Here is a 16,869-nt window from a genome sequence, read left to right on the forward strand (position 1 = left end):
GCGATCCTGGAGTCCCAGGATCGAGTCCCACGTCGGGCTCCCTGCATGGAGCCTACTTCTCCCTCTGCCTGTGTCTCTGCCTCTCTCTCTCTCTCTGTCTATCATAAATAAATAAAAATAATTTTTTTTAAAAAAAAAAAGCTCTTTTCTTGGGGGCAACTGAGTGGCTCAGGGGTTGAGCATCTGCCTTTGGCTCAGGTTGGGATCCCAGGGTCCTGAGATCAAGTCTTGCATCAGGTTCCCCACAGGGAGCCTGCTTCTCCCTCTGCCTGTGTCTCTGCCTCTGTGTGTGTGTGTCTCATGAATAAATAAATCAAATCTTTTAAAAAATAAAAATAGGGCAGCCCGGGTGGCTCAGCGGTTTGGTGCCGCCTTCAGCCCAGGGCCTGATCCTGGAGTCCCAGGATCGAGTCCCAGGTCGGGCTCCCGGTGTAGAGCCTGCTTCTCCCTCTGCCTATGTCTCTGCCGCTGTGTGTGTGTGTCTCATGAATAAATAAATAAAATATTTTTTAAAAAATAGAAATAAAAAATAAAAGTTCCTTTCTTGGGGTACCTGGAAGCCTCAGTCAGTTAAGCATCTGCCTTTGGCTCAAGTCAGGATCTCAGAGTTCCGGGCTCAAGCCCTGTGTTGGGCTCCCTGCTCAGCGGGGAGTCTGCTTCTCCCTCTCCCTCTGCGCTCTCCCTATTCATGTTCTTTCTCTCACGCAATGTCAAAAAAACAAATAAATCTTTAAAAAAAAAAAATCCTTTCTTAATGCATTTTGTTTTCCAATGAATAGGAAACATATGACTACTCTAATGAGCGGAGGTCCAAGCCACTTCGTTTAACTTAAACAAAGGTCTCCAAACTGAAAGGGTGGTGTGTGAGTGCAAACACCACTACCTGTAAAGTCCTGTGCACCGTGAGGGCTCCTCATTATTTTCTCTGCCTGGTCTGCTTGGTTACTAGCCAATGTCCAGGGCATGATTACAAACAGGGTGTCTGGTTCACTGCTGGGTCCCCACCCTAGGGAACAGGTCACTTCTGAGGCGTCACAACCTACTATCCCTATGGCCAGGTTAAGAATGATGCAGCATTTGAAGGTAGCTCAGAGGAGGGGAGCCCTAGAGGCTGAGCAGATCTGAGCTGGGTTTTATTTAATGCAGCTTCAGAGGGCAGAGAGAAGTGTGTCCAGGCTTCTCCTTCTCCCAGAAGGCGTCAAATTCATAGACTATCAACAACCAGCGCCCACATGGCCATTGTGTACAACATTTTACCATCTATTTTCTTTTTTTTTTTAAGATTTCATTTATTTATTCATGAGAGACACAGAGAAAGGCAGAGACACAGGCAGAGGGAGAAGCAGGCTCCCTGCACGGAACCCGATGTGAGGCTCCATCCCACAGGGGTCAGGACTGAAGCCAAAGGCAGATGCTCAACCACTGAGCCATCCAGGCAGCCCTCATCTATTTTCTAAAATCATATTTCCTGCCTTACTCTGATCAACCAAGAGAGGTATTATTAGTCTAATTTTTATTAGTCTAGTTTTTACCAATAAAGAAGCTGAAGCATCAAGAAGCTAAGTGACTTGCCAAGGTCACCCAATCAGCTGGTGACAGAGCCAGATGGAGCTGGGGTGGGGGCTGTCTGTCTCTTCCCACGGTATTACCGCTATATCTTTCTGTCTTTAGCTCAACACAGCCTCACACAGGTGGCAAACGTCCTTACTGTCCAAGTATTCACATGTCCAACAAAACTTTTGCATCTACTAAGCAAACATGCTTTCCCCTTTCTATTAGGAGCCAGACGTCAGGGAAGCAGCAACGAAAGACCCCCACCACTTCGTAAGCCAGAGGGATCAATGTGGAAGTCACTCTCCCTTAAGGAAGAAAAGAGTAGGGACACCTGGGTGGCTCAATGGTTGAGCGTCTGCCTTTGGCTCAGGTCGTGGTCCTGGGGTCCTGGGATCAAGTCCTGCATCGGGCTCCCGGCAGGGAACATGCTTCTCCCTCTGCTTGTGTCTCTGCCTCTCTCATGAATAAATAAATAAAATCTTCAAAAAAAGAAAGAAAGAAGAAAGAAGAAAGAAAGAAAGAAGAAAGAAAGAAAGAAAGAAAGAAAGAAGAAAGAAAGAAAGAAAGAAAGAAAGAAAGAAAAAGAAAAGAGTAGAGGGTGCCTGGGTGGCTCAGTCGGTTGAGGGTCCAACTCTTGGTTTTGGCTCAGGTCACGATCTCAGGATCCTGGGACTGAGCCCTGTGTCGGGCTCCACACTCAGCGCAGAGTCTGCTTGGGACTCTCTCTCCCTGCCCCTCTGTCGTCCCTCCTCCCTTTTCTAAAATAAAATAAATAAATGAAATCAGAAAGAAAGAAAGAGAAAAGAGAACAGAAAAGAGTAATTCCATCTTCATATTCCCCACTAGCCAGCAGGCCTCCCAAATGCCGCCCACTGGGAGGATTTTGTAGGCCAAGTGTCCCCTGAGCCTCTGTCCAGCGGATGCTCAGTGGAGCCAGACGCATTTCTCTTCCCCTCGTTGCTTTGCCCTCGTGCCCTTTGCCCTCCTGCCCCTCTGCAAGGGGGACGCCTCCGCAGGCTTCACTAGGTCAGGCTGGCAGAGGTCTCCCTGCCGAGAAGCTGCATTCACAGCCCTGGGCACCCGAGGACACGGGAAAATGCAAACTGGCTCCGAGCAACCTGCCCGAGAGTGGGGAAGGTCTTCTGGCCACCACAGTTTGCTTCACTTCCCGTGACTTATGTCAGGGGGCTGGGCCTCTCTCAGCCACCTGTCCCCAAGAGCACAGAGATTACTGCATCTTGGCCATCTCCATCCCCGGAGCAGACAGGACAGTACACCTGGGCCAGCTGCTGCGTCTCCTGGGGTGTCAGGAGCCAGTGGGGGTGACCACTGGCCAGGAGAGGGCCCGCAGAAGATCAGGGGAGCTGTGCTGCGCCCCCCGCCTGCTGGCCCTCACTCTGCACTGGGGTCACTCGTCCCCATCCCACAAACACGGCTTCCCAGGGAGGCGAGTCCTAAAAAGTCAGAGGATGGATGGAAACACGAAGGCTTTCAGGAAGCTATTCCTGGCGGCAGAGGCACTTCCTGAGGGAAGGGGCCGCAGGCACCGAGGAGCATCACCCTTCGGTGCTGGTCGGTCCCCAAAAGCACCCAGCTGGTCTGCACACAGAATCACCCAGATCTGTCCTACCTGCCTCGTTTCAGGGGGACAAACACCCCCACCTGCTGAGGAGCTCAAGAGTGGGCAGCAGAGCCCGGGTTCCTGAGTCCCCCCGGCCTCCTCCCGCCTCTGTGGCCCCAGGAAGGAGCAAGAGCAGATTCTGCTTCGTCCTGACGCTGAAAGAGTGAGAGCACTTGGAGCAACAGCCAGCGGGGCCTTGCTGCTTCTCAAAGCCCCGCTCCCCTGACTGCTGTTCCAGCACACGCCGCAGTATGAGGCCTCCCAGACACGCAGACGAGCCGAGCTTTGTAGCAAACATCCACTTACCGACCGCCTGGACCCTACACCTAACACTTGACTGTATTTCCTTTATCCTACCTTTGTCTAGCCATCAATTATCATTTTCTAGTGTTTTTTGTTTTTGTTTTTAAAGATTTTTTGTTTATTTATTCATCACACACACACACACACACACACACACACACAGAGGCACAGAGACAGGCAGAGGGAGAAGCAGGCTCCATGCAGGGAGCCCGATGTGGGACTCGATCCCAGGTCTCCAGGATCACGCCCTGGGCCGAAGGCAGCGCTAAACCGCTGAGCCGCCCAGGCTGCCCTCAAGTGTTTTCAAATAAGTGACAGACATCAGGGGACTTCACCTCTGAACAGCTCAGCTGGCGTGTCAGGCAGGCCCTAGGCTTAAAATCTGCTTTACTCGGGACGCCACTCGGGTGGCCCAGCGGTTGGTAGCATCATAATATATATAATTCGCCAAAATACCTAAGCAATGCATTTCTTAAATTGGTCTGTTTGAATCGTGAATTCTAAACGAGAAATAAAATTATTTGTGCAGCCAGGCGTCCTCACAAGCATGGCAGCCAGGGACCCCGCCCAGGTTACCCCGTCACTAGGACCCCCTGCAGCTCCCAGACTGTGTGTCCCTGGTGTTTTCACTGCAGAGATCAAGCGGCCCAGACTCACCTCTTCAGGGTCTCCAGCGGCTCCTTCCTGCTCATGACGCCGGTGTCTGGGTCCACCGTGGTTAAAATGCACCTGGACGCACACACACAGAGCATCATACGAGGGACAACGCCGACTGACCCTGCCCCCCACCCCGCCAGGTGGAAGCTCCTTACCGAGAACAAGCCATTACTCTTTTCAGTGTCACGTCCCCAATAAGAATCTCATCCCATGAATCCTGGGGGACAAAGCACAAAATTCACATGAGCGCTTCCAAGCCCTGGGGCTGACACACACACCTGGGTAGGGACTCCACGGGAGGTGCATCCCCAACAAAGCCACTTAGGCCAAAGATGGCAGTTGAGGACATGGACCCTGAGAAGCCACACACCTTCTGGTCCCCTCTCTGCCTGTGACATGTCAGCTCATCTTCCCAAAGGGCAGTGCTCCCTCTGCTCTCACTGGCCAAATTTCCCCTGAGGGATGCCAGTGGAGTGGGGTGGGGGGTGGGAATGGAAGGGTCAGGCTGATAGGGGGTGTGGATGACAGAGAGAGAGTCGGTGTGTGGAGGGGGATCAGTCTACACTGTGCATGCCTCGGGGGGGATTTAGATCCCAATGCCCTTCTCTCTGCATCCCCACTCGCCTGGGAACAAAGTGCTCCAGCCCAGGGGGCTCCTCGGGCATTTGCCCACAGCCTAGGTCACTGGTGCCTACTTTTCGGGACAAATCAAATCGATGGACTTGCCATCAGGGGAGATAGGAAAAGCTAATGATCATGATGTTTTCTGAAGTTTCAGAAATTCTGAGAGAAAGCCCTGCTGTAGGTTTACCTGCACAAGCAAGAATGGATCTGGAGGTTTAGGGGAACAAAGCCTCAGGTTGGTCTGGTCAGGGCAGGTTTTACGGAAAAGATAGGATTTGAATGGAATCTTCCAGAACAGAGACTTTGGAAGGCACAAAAGAAGGGTGAGAAGACTCGGAATAATTAGAAGGAAGACACTCAGGAGACAAAGGACATCTGATCATAGTCTTGAACTTCTTACCCCGGGAGAGAAGTGCCAGCTGCCCGAGGGCTTAAGACAAAAATTCTTGAATTAAAACCAACCCACCCACTCCTTTGTTGGTCACAAGCCAGAGACTTGCAGACTCAGAATTTTAACTCTGAGATGTATCATTCTTGCTATAAGTTGCAGTGTTTAATCATAAAATGGGTCTCGGGACGCCTGGGTGGTTCAGTGGTTGAGCATCTGCCTTTCAGGTCATGATCCCAGGGTCCCGGGATCGAGTCCCACATCGGGCTCCCCACAGGGAGCCTGCTTCTCCCTCTGCCTGTGTCTCAGCCTCTCTCTGTGTCTCTCATGAATAAGTAAAGAAAAATTTTAAGAATAAATTTCAAAATGAAATAAAATAATAAAGTAATAATAAAAATAGAATTTAAAAATAAATAAAATAAAATAAATAAAATAAAATAAAATAAAATAAAATAAAATAAAATAAAAAGTTCTCTTAACTGCAGGTGTCACAATGGTCCAAAAAGCTGGTCACCTGGATTAGGGCAGCCCCAGCCCATTTTGCCCACCAGGGGGCACTACGGTCATGAAAAACAAAAGAGAAATGTAGGTTCTGGTTAAGAAATTAACTTATTAATTAAAGAAGTATTTCCAGAGCCCCTTTTATGGGCACTAGCAACTGCTGAGGATTGAGTCAAGATAAATAAGGTAGGGATCCCTGGGTGGCGCAGCGGTTTAGCGCCTGCCTTTGGCCCAGGGTGCGATCCTGGAGACCCGGGATCGAATCCCACGTCGGGCTCCCGGTGCATGGAGCTTGCTTCTCCCTCTGCCTGTGTCTCTGCCTCTCTCTCTCTCTCTCTGTGACTATCATAAATAAATAAAAATTTTTAAAAAAATTTTAAAAAAGATAAATAAGGTAAAAAAAAAAAAAAAAAAAACATTCCACCATAAGGAAAGCCAGAGATGTGATGGGGTCTGGGGCCTGAGCCCGAGCAGACCCGTGGTGGCCCTCACGTCCCCTCCAGTCTGGGTCAGGAACACCCCCGGGCCACCTAACACCCTGCGCTCACCGCCCTCCCGGCCTGCCTCGCTGGCCTGCTCACCACCTGACCACCCAGGACTGTGATCTCCGCAGAAGCAACCGTGCTGCCCACGCCTCTATCCAGAGGCCACAGGCCGCAGGGGGACCAACTCACAGTGCGCAGGTGACACACTAGTACAACGTGCGTTCTGCCAGTGTTGTAGGACATCCGACTGAAAATGTGAAATGTTCCCAGTTAGGGGGAGCTCAGAGTTGGAAACGAGGGCTTCTAGGACAAGATGCAGGGCAAACCAGTCTAAATCAGAGGTCCTACTCTGGGTAGGTCCTTCCCACTCAATGTCATCCAATTATGACCATCTTGGAACTTCGCGGTAGGACACACGACCCAGGGCACAAGGATCGCCTGTGACGATTTAAAGTCGGTCACAGGGGCACCTGAGTGGCTCAGCGGTTGCAAGTCTGCCTTCGGCTCAGGGTCCTGGGATCGAGTCCCGCATCGGGCTCCTTGTGGGAACCTGCTTCTCCCTCTGCCTGTGTCTCTGCCTCTCTCGGTGTCTCTCATAAATAGATAAATAAATAAATAAATAAATAAATAAATAAATAAATAAATAATAAATAAATAAATAAAAAAATCTTAAAAAAAAATGCCGGTCACATTTGGGGGAATGCTTGAGCCAGGCCCCTGGTCACTCTGATTGTAGGACAGAAACCATCCCCCACTGCTCTATGACACTTTCTATGTCCAAGAATCGGCCTTGATTCTTACAGTTGCCATCAGGGGAGGAGCCGGCTGAAATCATCTGCATGTTCTAACTGCAAGGAGCAGAGGCCTCAAGGGGTGCAAGGTCTTGTCCACAGTCACACTGCCCCTAATAGAAGCAGGTGGACTCAAATCCAGGTGCCCCATCCTCATGCATGCCCCCTCCAATGCTCTGAGTTCCTTTGGTCCCTGGTACAGTCTGAGTTCAAGACCCAGCTCCTCCACTTCCTGCCACAGGGTAGCCTGGGGCAAGCCAGGTCACCTCCCCAGGCCTCTCCTTTCCCCCTCCTAAAACAGGAATGGTGACTTTCACCTCCTGGGGCTACAAAGCACACCGTGAGCATTAAAGGGAAACCTTCCAGACCCCTCTCTCCCCACCTCCCGCCCCCCCCACAAGGAAACCCCTCTGGAGAAACAGCTTCTCTGGCCACAACTGTCCAAGACCAACTTTGGTGAGATGGCCAAAGGCAACCAACACTGATTTTCCCCTCTCACGTGAGCTGGGCCGAACCGTGTTGGAGGTGAGTGAGAGCAGACGAGCTCTGGAACACGGAGAGACAGCCCAGTGCAGGCTCTGGGCACAGCTCACGCTGGGAGCTGACCTGCCGTCTCTGGAAGATACCCTAGGCTTCAGGGTGGTTCAAGTAAAACGTCAAAGGTGATGTGGGGGTACCGTGTTGCCCTCCACTGGCTGACATGGCTACCTTAAGCTACCTTAGCCAAACAGATCCTTTAACAAACCTATAAGGTAATCCTAGGCAGAAAGGGTCACCCCATTCTCCAGGCAGGTAAGGGAGCCTTGGAGGGATGCACAGAGTCCTTCGGAGGCCAGCCAGGGAGCTGAGGGTAGGCCTCAGGGCCTCGGGTTTGACAGTGGGCTTCAAACTCCTAGACCGCTTCTTGCAGCACACCTGCTGCCCCTCACAGCCAGTCTGAAGGGCGGGATCCGTTCCCCCGAGCATAAGGGAGGCGAGCTCAGTCAGGGGGATTCAGTTCCTCCACTTTCCACCTACCTGCGTGCACCACCAGAACTCTGGAATTCCCATCTGAGAGCCCGTGCCTCGGTCGGGTACCCAGAGCTGGGTGGTCATCGCTCACCAAACCCCAGGCCACCAACCTCTGCCTTCACAGTTGACAAGGGAAAGAACCAATGGAATATCCAAGGATGGTGACAAAGGAAAACCTGCTGCCAGCATCACGTGGCATAGTGGAAGCCCTTGGCACCGAGCCCAAGTGTGCAGACATCTGAGGCCAGGTCGAAGGTGGCACTGGGAGAATTTTAGAGTCGTGCCATCCGGCGTGGGGACTCCACTCCCACCCCTCAGCAGCCAAACTGTACATGTCATCTCCTGGGACCATCAATTGAATAGGAAAGCCAACTTCAGCAAGACGTGCACACACCCTGCCTTTGATCCATGGCCCACACGCATCATGTCTTTTATGCGACACAAATTTAGCTCAAAAACCACTCTACTGGGAACCGTCCTGAGAAGTCTCAGACCCAGAGCTTCCCCCTGACACCAGCACTGTCATTTTTATTGGTGCCTCCGTACGGAAGTCTGCACTGATTAGATGCTCAAGAAATCAAAACTCTGAATTGTCTAGCATACAACCAATAATTAATGAATCCTTCAGAAAAACCTAATGCACATCAGAGACTCTTATCCCTTAAAAAAAAAAAAAAGATACTAAACCCAGGGTGCACAGGTGGCTCAGTCTGTTAAGCATGTGCCTTCAGCTCAGATCATGATCCCAAGGTCCTGGGATCGAGTCCCACGTTGGGCTCCCTGCTCAGCGGGTAATCTGCTTCTCCTTTCCCGCTGCCCACCCCCCACTCGTGCACTCTCTCACTCTCGCTTTGATTAAATAAAAAAAATCTTTCTTTAAAAAAAAAGTTAAGGGGCAGCCCAGGTGGCTCAGCTGTTTAGTACCACCTTTAGCCCAGGGCCTGATCCTGGAGACCTGGGATCGAGTCCCACGTCGAGCTCCCTGCCTGGAGCCTGTATCTCTGCCTGTCTCTCTCTCATTCTCTCTCTCTCTCTCTCTCTCTCTCTCTCTCTCTGTGTGTGTCTCATGAATAAATAAATAAAATCATAAATAAATAAATAAATAAATAAATAAATAAATAAATAAATAGTTAAATCCTAAGAAAGGGACAAGGAAAGCATCGTACTACCTCTGCATATGCATCACATCCTGAAATCACGATATTGGGCCTGAAGTTAGTCATTTTAACTTTCTTCTCCAGCCTGGAGTTGAGATCTGCCAACGATGCCTCAGAAAGGACCAAGAATGGGCTGGCATCTGCATACGCAATCTGGTAAGGAAATAGAAATGGTTAGAACACGGCACACAGAAGTCACGTGTGTCTAGTTCCTGGAACCCTCTCCTCCCTCCACCTGCATGTGCGCACGCACACACACACATACACACAATATTTCTAAATATTTCTTTAGTTCTTTATATAGAAAAATGAGAGTAGTTCAGAAGTCATAAGTAGCCTTGCAGACAGGAATTATGTGATGGAATGAGGACAACATGGCCTTGGGATCGAGAGCTGCCACTGCCAGTGCCCTTAAGGAAGCCACTCCACCTTCCTCTGCCTCAACTTCCCCAAGATTGATGGGCTTGATGGCCTCAATACAGGTGATAAAAAATACTCACTGATTCCATGGACACCTATTTTTTATGCAACCTGCATATCAACATCCAGTCCATTTACTGATCATTTATGTAATTTTTTTTTAATGGCCACAGCATTGTGCTACCAACCCTCCTTTTATGATGAACCCTTGCAGCCTTCTTCCTGGAAGAGCCAACCTGACCACTTTAAGTCTGTGCATCTCCATACTCACACTCCCTTGTCCACCTGTCACCCGGCAATTGCAATCACACGGTACAAAGGTTGGACTCCACACTCAATTACAGAATAGTGTGGAAAAGATCCAGACGCAGAACAGTTGTGAAGCCCTGTAGGCACTGGACGCCTTACATAACGAGGAAGGTAGATGGCCATGGTCAAAATGCAAGAGTCCCCCAAATCAGGAAGCACAGATGAAGCCCCCAAAGGAAGGGCTTTACTTTTGCCTGTTATTCATAATCCCAAGCTGCCTGGGAGCTGCCTGGCAAAATGACAGAGCGGAGCTCAGAGGACAGGCTGCCCTGCCTGATGGGCCCTGCATTTCTGACAAAGCCTGGACACACCAAAGGCCAAAGCCAAGGGAGGCTCCTCTGACCTGGTCTGTGGGCCGGAACACGTCCATCATTTGGTGAGGATATCTCGGTCGCAGGTGAGGCTCGAAGTGCACCAGGCGATAGGGCTGCGTCTTCAGGAAGCTAGTTATCCACTGGGCCGCAGCCTCTCCACAGTCCCTGCCCTCGACCTCCAGGCCATGCACTCTGCAGGGGGTGGCGGGAGCAAAGAAGGCCGGTGGCTTTGAAAATCCAGACACCCCCACCACAGTCTACAACATACCCGAAAAGCTGTGATGTCTCTTTGGTTCCTTAATTACCTGGAAACATAATTTTAGCCTGGCCCTGCCTCCGAACCCCTGGGTAAGCCTCAGTGAAGTCACAGCTTCAAGTCCTGCTCTCCCCCGTTTTACAGCAGAGGGATACCTACCTGTGCCTCCCATCTGGAAGGAACGCAGGGGAGAATAAAATAAGAACCCGTGCCTGAAAAGATGCTGAGTTGTCTGGAAGAAAACCAATGCATCAGTATGAAGTAAACTCACAATTGCTGCAACATCTGGTTCACCCAGCTGGACGGCAACCAGAAATCTGAATGGGCCCAGCTATACGTTATCCGTATGATGATAATGAAACTAGATACAGCAAAGTATGTGAAAATGTTCTATAAAATCTAAAACATTATAGACAACAATAATCATCTAATTTGATTTGATTGCTAGCAATAAACATAGGATTTGAAGCCTTCCCCTGCCCCAGACACGCAATACGCAGGACTGCATAGGAGTCGCGTGTGTCTCATAGATGCAGAGAGGAAAGAAACCGTGTAGGCAAGTGTTCCCCAAGTGTAGGACCATTGCTATTGCGGGTATTCAAGGTAAGAGCGGTACGTGCCGACGACAGGAAAGCTTCTGTTCAGTTTCACGCTAGTAAGGCTCTAACTTCTAGCAACACAGCATAATAATCTCTTTTTAAAAAGAAAAAAAACAGACCTCGGGTCCAGACACCTCTGCAGGCAATATTTCTAGCTAGAATTAGGTAACATTCTGTTTTTTAAAGATTTTATTTTTTAAAGATTTTATTTAACCATTTGAGAGAGAGAGAGAGCACAAGCAGGGGAGGGGTAGAGGGAGAAGCAGGGAGCCCAATACGGGGCTCAGTTCCAGAACTGTGGGATCATGACCTGAGCTGAAGGCAGACACTTAACCAGCTGAGCCACCCAGGGGCCCCTTTAGCATATTTACTATTTCAATTGTCTTCTCCACACGGCAAATTGTATAGATCCCCATGTAAGGTTTCCTTTTAAGTAGCTTCTACACCCAGCACAGAGCCCAGTGCAGGGTTTGGACTCACAACCTTGAGATCAAGACCCAAGCTGACATCAAGCGTCGGACACTTAAACTGACTAAGCCACCCAGGCACCCCGAGTTTCCTTTTTAAAAATAAATGCCAAAAGGAGAAAAAATGAGTGGGAAATATCAGAAAGGGAGACAGAACATAAAGACTCCTAACTCTGGGAAACGAACTAGGGGTGGTGGAAGGGGAGGAGGGCAGGGGCTGGGGGTGACTGGGTGACAGGCACTGAGGAGGGCACTTGACAGGATGAGCACTGGGTGTTATTCTATATGTTGGCAAATTGAACACCAATAAAAAATAAATTTATAAAAATAAAAAAATAAAATAAAATAAAATTTATAATACCCCCAAAAATAAAAAATAAAAATAAATGCCAAATTGAACTTAAAAACCAATGTAAAAAAAATAAAAATAATAATAATAAATAAAAATAAATGCCTTTAAGGTATTTTTAAGACACTGAATCAATTTGAAGAAATACATTAATACAGTTGACTCTTGAACAACGTGGGGGTTAGAGATGTCGACTCTCCATGCAGTAGAAATCCCACAGATAACTGTTGACTCCCCCAAAACTTAACTACTAATAGCCTACTATTGACCAAAAGCCTCACGGATAACAAATAGGTGATGAACACATATCTTGTACGTTATTTGTATTATCTACCCTATTCTTACAATAAAGCTAAAGAAAAGAGAGCCTTATTTTTTTTTAGGATTTTATTTGTTTTTTCATGAGAGACACAGAGAGAGAGCGAGGCAGAGACAACAGGCAGAGGGAGAAGCAGGCTCCCTGCGGGGACCCTGATGTGGGACCCCAGGATCGCGACCCAAGCCAGGGGCAGACGCTCAACCAGTGGGCCACCCAGGCGTCCCATTAAAAAAATGTTATTAAGAGAGTCATAAAGAAAAGAAATAAATCTGCAGGACTGCATTGTACTTATTGAAAAAAAATCCGCATGTAAGTGGACCCACAGAGTTCCAACTCGTTACTCAAGGGTCAGCTGTAAGAGTTGAGGTGGGCTGAGACCCAGCATAAAGCACGCTGTGTTGTGCAAATGCCCGAAGTTTGGGAAAAAGGAGAGAGTCAGATAGACCTACTCACCCTGCATCCGTCTCCACAGAGGACTAGCCCAGTGACCTTGCAGATATTTCTTACTCTGTGTCTTAGCATCGTGCCAATTCTCAGGTCCCGGATGTGCTCAGTAGGTGGCAGTCATCACTCTAGTTTCGTTGTTTCTTCCCCCCAGTTATTTCAAGTTCACTTTCTTCTCTTATGATCCCTTGTATTTCTGGGGTATCAGTTTTACTGTCTCCTCTTTCGTTCTTGAGTCTGCTCTCCTTTTTCTTAATTAACCCAGCTAAAAGTAAAAGTTCGTCGATTTTATCTTTTCAAAGCTCCAGCTCTTATGTGTGCAGCTATATTCAATTTTTTTTAAAAAAAAATGAAAATAAATACGCCAGCTCTTCATTTTGTTGATCTTTTCTATTATTGTTCTGGCCTCTGTTTCATTTATTTCTGCTCTGATCTTTGTTATTTCCTTCCTTATGTTAACTTCAGGCTTTCATGTGCTCTTGTTCTAACTCCTTGAAGTATAAAATGAGGCTGTTTATTTGAGATTTTTTTTTTTTAATGTCGGCATTTATCACTGTAAGCTTCTCTCTGAGAACCACTTTTGCTGCATCCCATAGGTTTTGGTAAATTGTGTTTCCATTTTCGTTTGTTTCAAGATTTTTTTAAAGTTTCCCTTTCGATTTCTCCTTTGATTCACTGGTTGTTCCGAAGTGTACTGTTCAATTTCTGCATGTTTGTAGACTTTGCAGCTTTCCCCCTATTTTGTTTTCCGGTTTCGTATCATTGTGGTTGTAAAACTATTTGATATGATTTCAATCCCAGGTTTGCTGACTGGTTTCGTGACCTAGAATGTTCCTCGTGTGCTTGAGCAGAATGTATATTCTGTCGCTGTTGGAGAGAATGTTCAGTCAATGTCTGTTAGGTTCCACTTGGTGTGAAGCGGGGTTCAAGGCCAACATTTCATTATCGATTTTCTCTCTGCACGATCTATCCATCCCTGAAGGTGGGATATATCGAAGTCCCAACTATTGTTATATTGTCCATTTCCGTTACTATTTGCTTACTATATTTAGGAACTCCAAGGTGGGGATATATATATATATTTACGATTGGTATATATTCTTGATGAATTTATCCCTTTTCATTATAGAATGATCTTCATAGTCTTTGGCTGAAAGTCTACCTTGTTTGATTAAATATAGCAACCCTTGCTCTCTTTTGGTTTACATGTGTGTAGAGTATCTTTTCTCAACCCTTCACCCAGAGCCTATGTGTGTCCCTAAAACTGAAGTGAGTCTCGTGAGTCTCTTAGAGTATATATATATATATATATATATATATATATATATATATATATCTTATTTATCCATCTAGCCTCTGTGTCTATGATTGCAGAATTTAATTCATTTCCTTTAAATTACTGATAACTAGGGGAGCCTGGGTGGCTCAGTCAGTCAAGCATCTGATTCTTGATTTTGGCTCAGGTCATGATCTCAGGATCATGAGATCGAGCCACATGTTGGGCTGGGCATGAAGCCTGCTTAAGATTCTCTCTCTCTCCCTCTCCGTCTGCCCCTCCTCAACAGCTCTTGTGCACAGGTGCATAGAAGCACACTCTTTCTCTGAAAATGAAAAATTGATAACTAAGGGCAAATTAATACCATCTTATTATTTTGCAATTCCCTTGTTCCTTTCTCCCTCTTTTCCTATCTTCTTTGGTAAATTGATGAGTTTCCATAGTGGAATGCTTTGATTCCCTTCCCTTTATCTTCTATGATTCTACTGCAGGTTTTTTGGCTTTGTGGTTACCATATGGTTTAATTAAAACATCTTAAAGATATAGCAGTCTATTTTATGCTGATAATTTTTATCCCATATAAAAACCCTACTCGGGCAGCCCCCGTGGCGCAGCGGTTTAGCACTGCCTGCAGCCCAGGGCGTGATCCTGGAGACCTGGGATCAAGTCCCACGTCAGGCTCTCTGTATGATGCCTGCTTCTCCCTCTGCCTCTCTCTCTCTCTCTCTCTCTCTCTCTCTCTGCCTGCTTCTCCCTCTGCCTCTCTCTCTCTCTCTCTCTCTCTCTCTCTCTCTCTCTCTGTCTCTATGAATAAATAAATAAATAAATCTTTAAAAAAAAACCCTACTCTTTTACTTCCCACTCCCCTTTATGTTTCTGATGTCATAGTTCACCTGTTTTTATATTGCGTATTTATTAACAAATTATTGTGGCTATAGTTCTAATATTCTTATCCTTTAACCATTATGCTAGAGCTAAGTGATTAACACACTACATGTTACAGTATTAAAGTATTCTAAAATAAATAAATAAATAAATAAAAATAAAGTATTCTGAATTTGATTCTCTGTTTACATTTTTTTTCACTTCATTTTTTGTTTTTACTAATCCCTGCACCCAATAAGGGGCTCAAACTCGCAAACCCAAGATCAAGAGTCACATGCTCTACCGACTGAGCCAGCCAGGTGCCCCAATTCTCTGTTTACCTTTATCAGTGTGTTGTATATTTTCATATTCTTTCATTTTACTAATTAGCATCTTTTCCTTTCAGCTTGAAGAACTTCTTCTAGCATTTCTTGTAAGGCAGATATAGCGGTGGTGAACTCCCTCAGCTTGTGTTTGTCTGAGAAAGTCCTTACCTGTCCTTCATTTTTTTTTAAGATTTTTATTTATTTATTTATGAGAGACACAGAGAGAGGCAGAGACACAGGCAGAGGAAGGAGCAGGCTCCATGCAGGGAGCCCAACGTGGGACTCGATCCCAGGACTCCAGGATCACGCCCTGGGCTGAAGGCAGATGCTCAACCGCTGAGCCACCCAGGCGTCCCTGTCCTTCGTTTTCTAAAGGATAACTTTGCCAGAGAGAATATTCTTGAATGGCAATATTCTTGATCATTCCACTCTCTCCTAGCCTGTAAGGTTTCTACTGAGAAGTTGGCTGACAGCTTTACAGGGGTTCCCTTGAAAGTTACAGGCTTCTCGTCTCCTGCTGCTTTTAAGATTCTTTTTCTTTGATTTTTTGATGGTTTTATTATAGTGTCTCGGAGGGGCTTCATTTGAGTTTATTTAGTGACCTATAAGCTTCATGAACTTGGATACAAAGGTCTCCCCAGATTTAGGCAGCTGCCAGTCATTACTTCTTTAAATAACTTTTCTACCACTTCCACTGTTATTCTTCTGGAACTCCAATAATTCACCAATAGTTTATTTTAATGGTAACCCGTAGCGCACATGGACTTTTTTCACTCTTTTTCATTCATCTTAATTTGTTCTCCTCTGAGTGGATCATTTCAAAGGTCTGGTCTTCAACCCCACAGATTCCTCCCTTGGCTTGACCCATGTTACTGTTGATAATACTCATTTTTCATTTCACTTGTTTTATTCTTCAGCTGTAGAATTTCTATTGGGTTTTTTTTTAATCATTTCTATCTCTTTAACTTCTTTGTCCATTTATCATTTTCCTGTTTTCACTGAATTGTCTCTCCATGTTTTCTTGTATCTTATGGAGTTTCCTTAAAACAGCATTTGAATGCTTAATTGGGCAAATCACACACCCCTATGTCTTTGAAATGGGTTACTAGGTTCTTTTGCTCTCTTGGTGATGTCATGTTTCATTGACTTTTCCTGTTCCTTGGGGTTTCTGTGTTGCTGCTTTCATATTTGAGTAGGAGTTATCTTCTCCAGTCTTTTCCAACTGCCTTCAGTAGAGAAGATTCATAAATATGAGGCCTTTAAATTAGCAAAATTTGGGGTGCCTGGGTGGCTCAGTCAGTTAAGCATCTGCCTTCGGCTTGGGTTATGAACCCAGGGTCCTGGATTGAACCCCACGTCGGGTTCCCTGCTCAGCAAGGAGTCTGCGTCTCCCTCTCTTTCCCACTCCTGCTTTCTGTCACTATCTCTCTCTCTCGAATAAATAAATAAAATCTTTAAAAATAAAAAATAAAAATAATTTAGTACAATTTGGGGGCACCTGGGTGGCTCAGCTGGTTGAGAGTCTGCCTTCAGCTCAGCTCATGATCTCAGGGTCCTAGGAATGAGCCCTGAGTCAGGCTTGGCAAGGAACCTGCTTCTCCATCTCCCTCTGCCTGCCACTCCCCCTACTCGCGCTCTCTGTCAAATAAATAAATAAATAAATTTTTTTTATTTAATTTATTAAAAATTAAATAAATTAGCACAATTTGTTCTCTGCCTTCTTCCTTTCTCTTCCCACATTTCTGTGTTCTGAGCAACTTCGTATGGATTGTATGGCAGTTCTGTTATTAAATTTTTAAGGAAAATTCATACTGTCTTCCATAGTGGCTGCACC

At 46.6% G+C, this 16,869-nt stretch overlaps 1 protein-coding gene across 1 annotated transcript in view; it reads right to left on the minus strand.

Annotated features, from left to right (window-relative positions):
• The window catches only part of MTARC1 (mitochondrial amidoxime reducing component 1), a 33,685-nt gene that overhangs the window by 9,502 nt on the left and 7,314 nt on the right, over nucleotides 1-16,869 (minus strand). Inside the window, exons 3-6 of the mRNA XM_055334368.1 lie at nucleotides 10,165-10,327; nucleotides 9,105-9,245; nucleotides 4,291-4,352; nucleotides 4,136-4,207 (exon numbers count right to left, since the gene is read on the minus strand). Coding sequence (XP_055190343.1) covers nucleotides 4,136-4,207; nucleotides 4,291-4,352; nucleotides 9,105-9,245; nucleotides 10,165-10,327 — 438 coding nt within the window. The remainder of the gene's footprint in view (nucleotides 1-4,135; nucleotides 4,208-4,290; nucleotides 4,353-9,104; nucleotides 9,246-10,164; nucleotides 10,328-16,869) is intronic.

This window comes from Nyctereutes procyonoides, unplaced genomic scaffold (genome assembly GCF_905146905.1).
Source record: "Nyctereutes procyonoides isolate TBG_1078 unplaced genomic scaffold, NYPRO_anot_genome, whole genome shotgun sequence".
Lineage (NCBI taxonomy): Eukaryota > Metazoa > Chordata > Mammalia > Carnivora > Canidae > Nyctereutes > Nyctereutes procyonoides.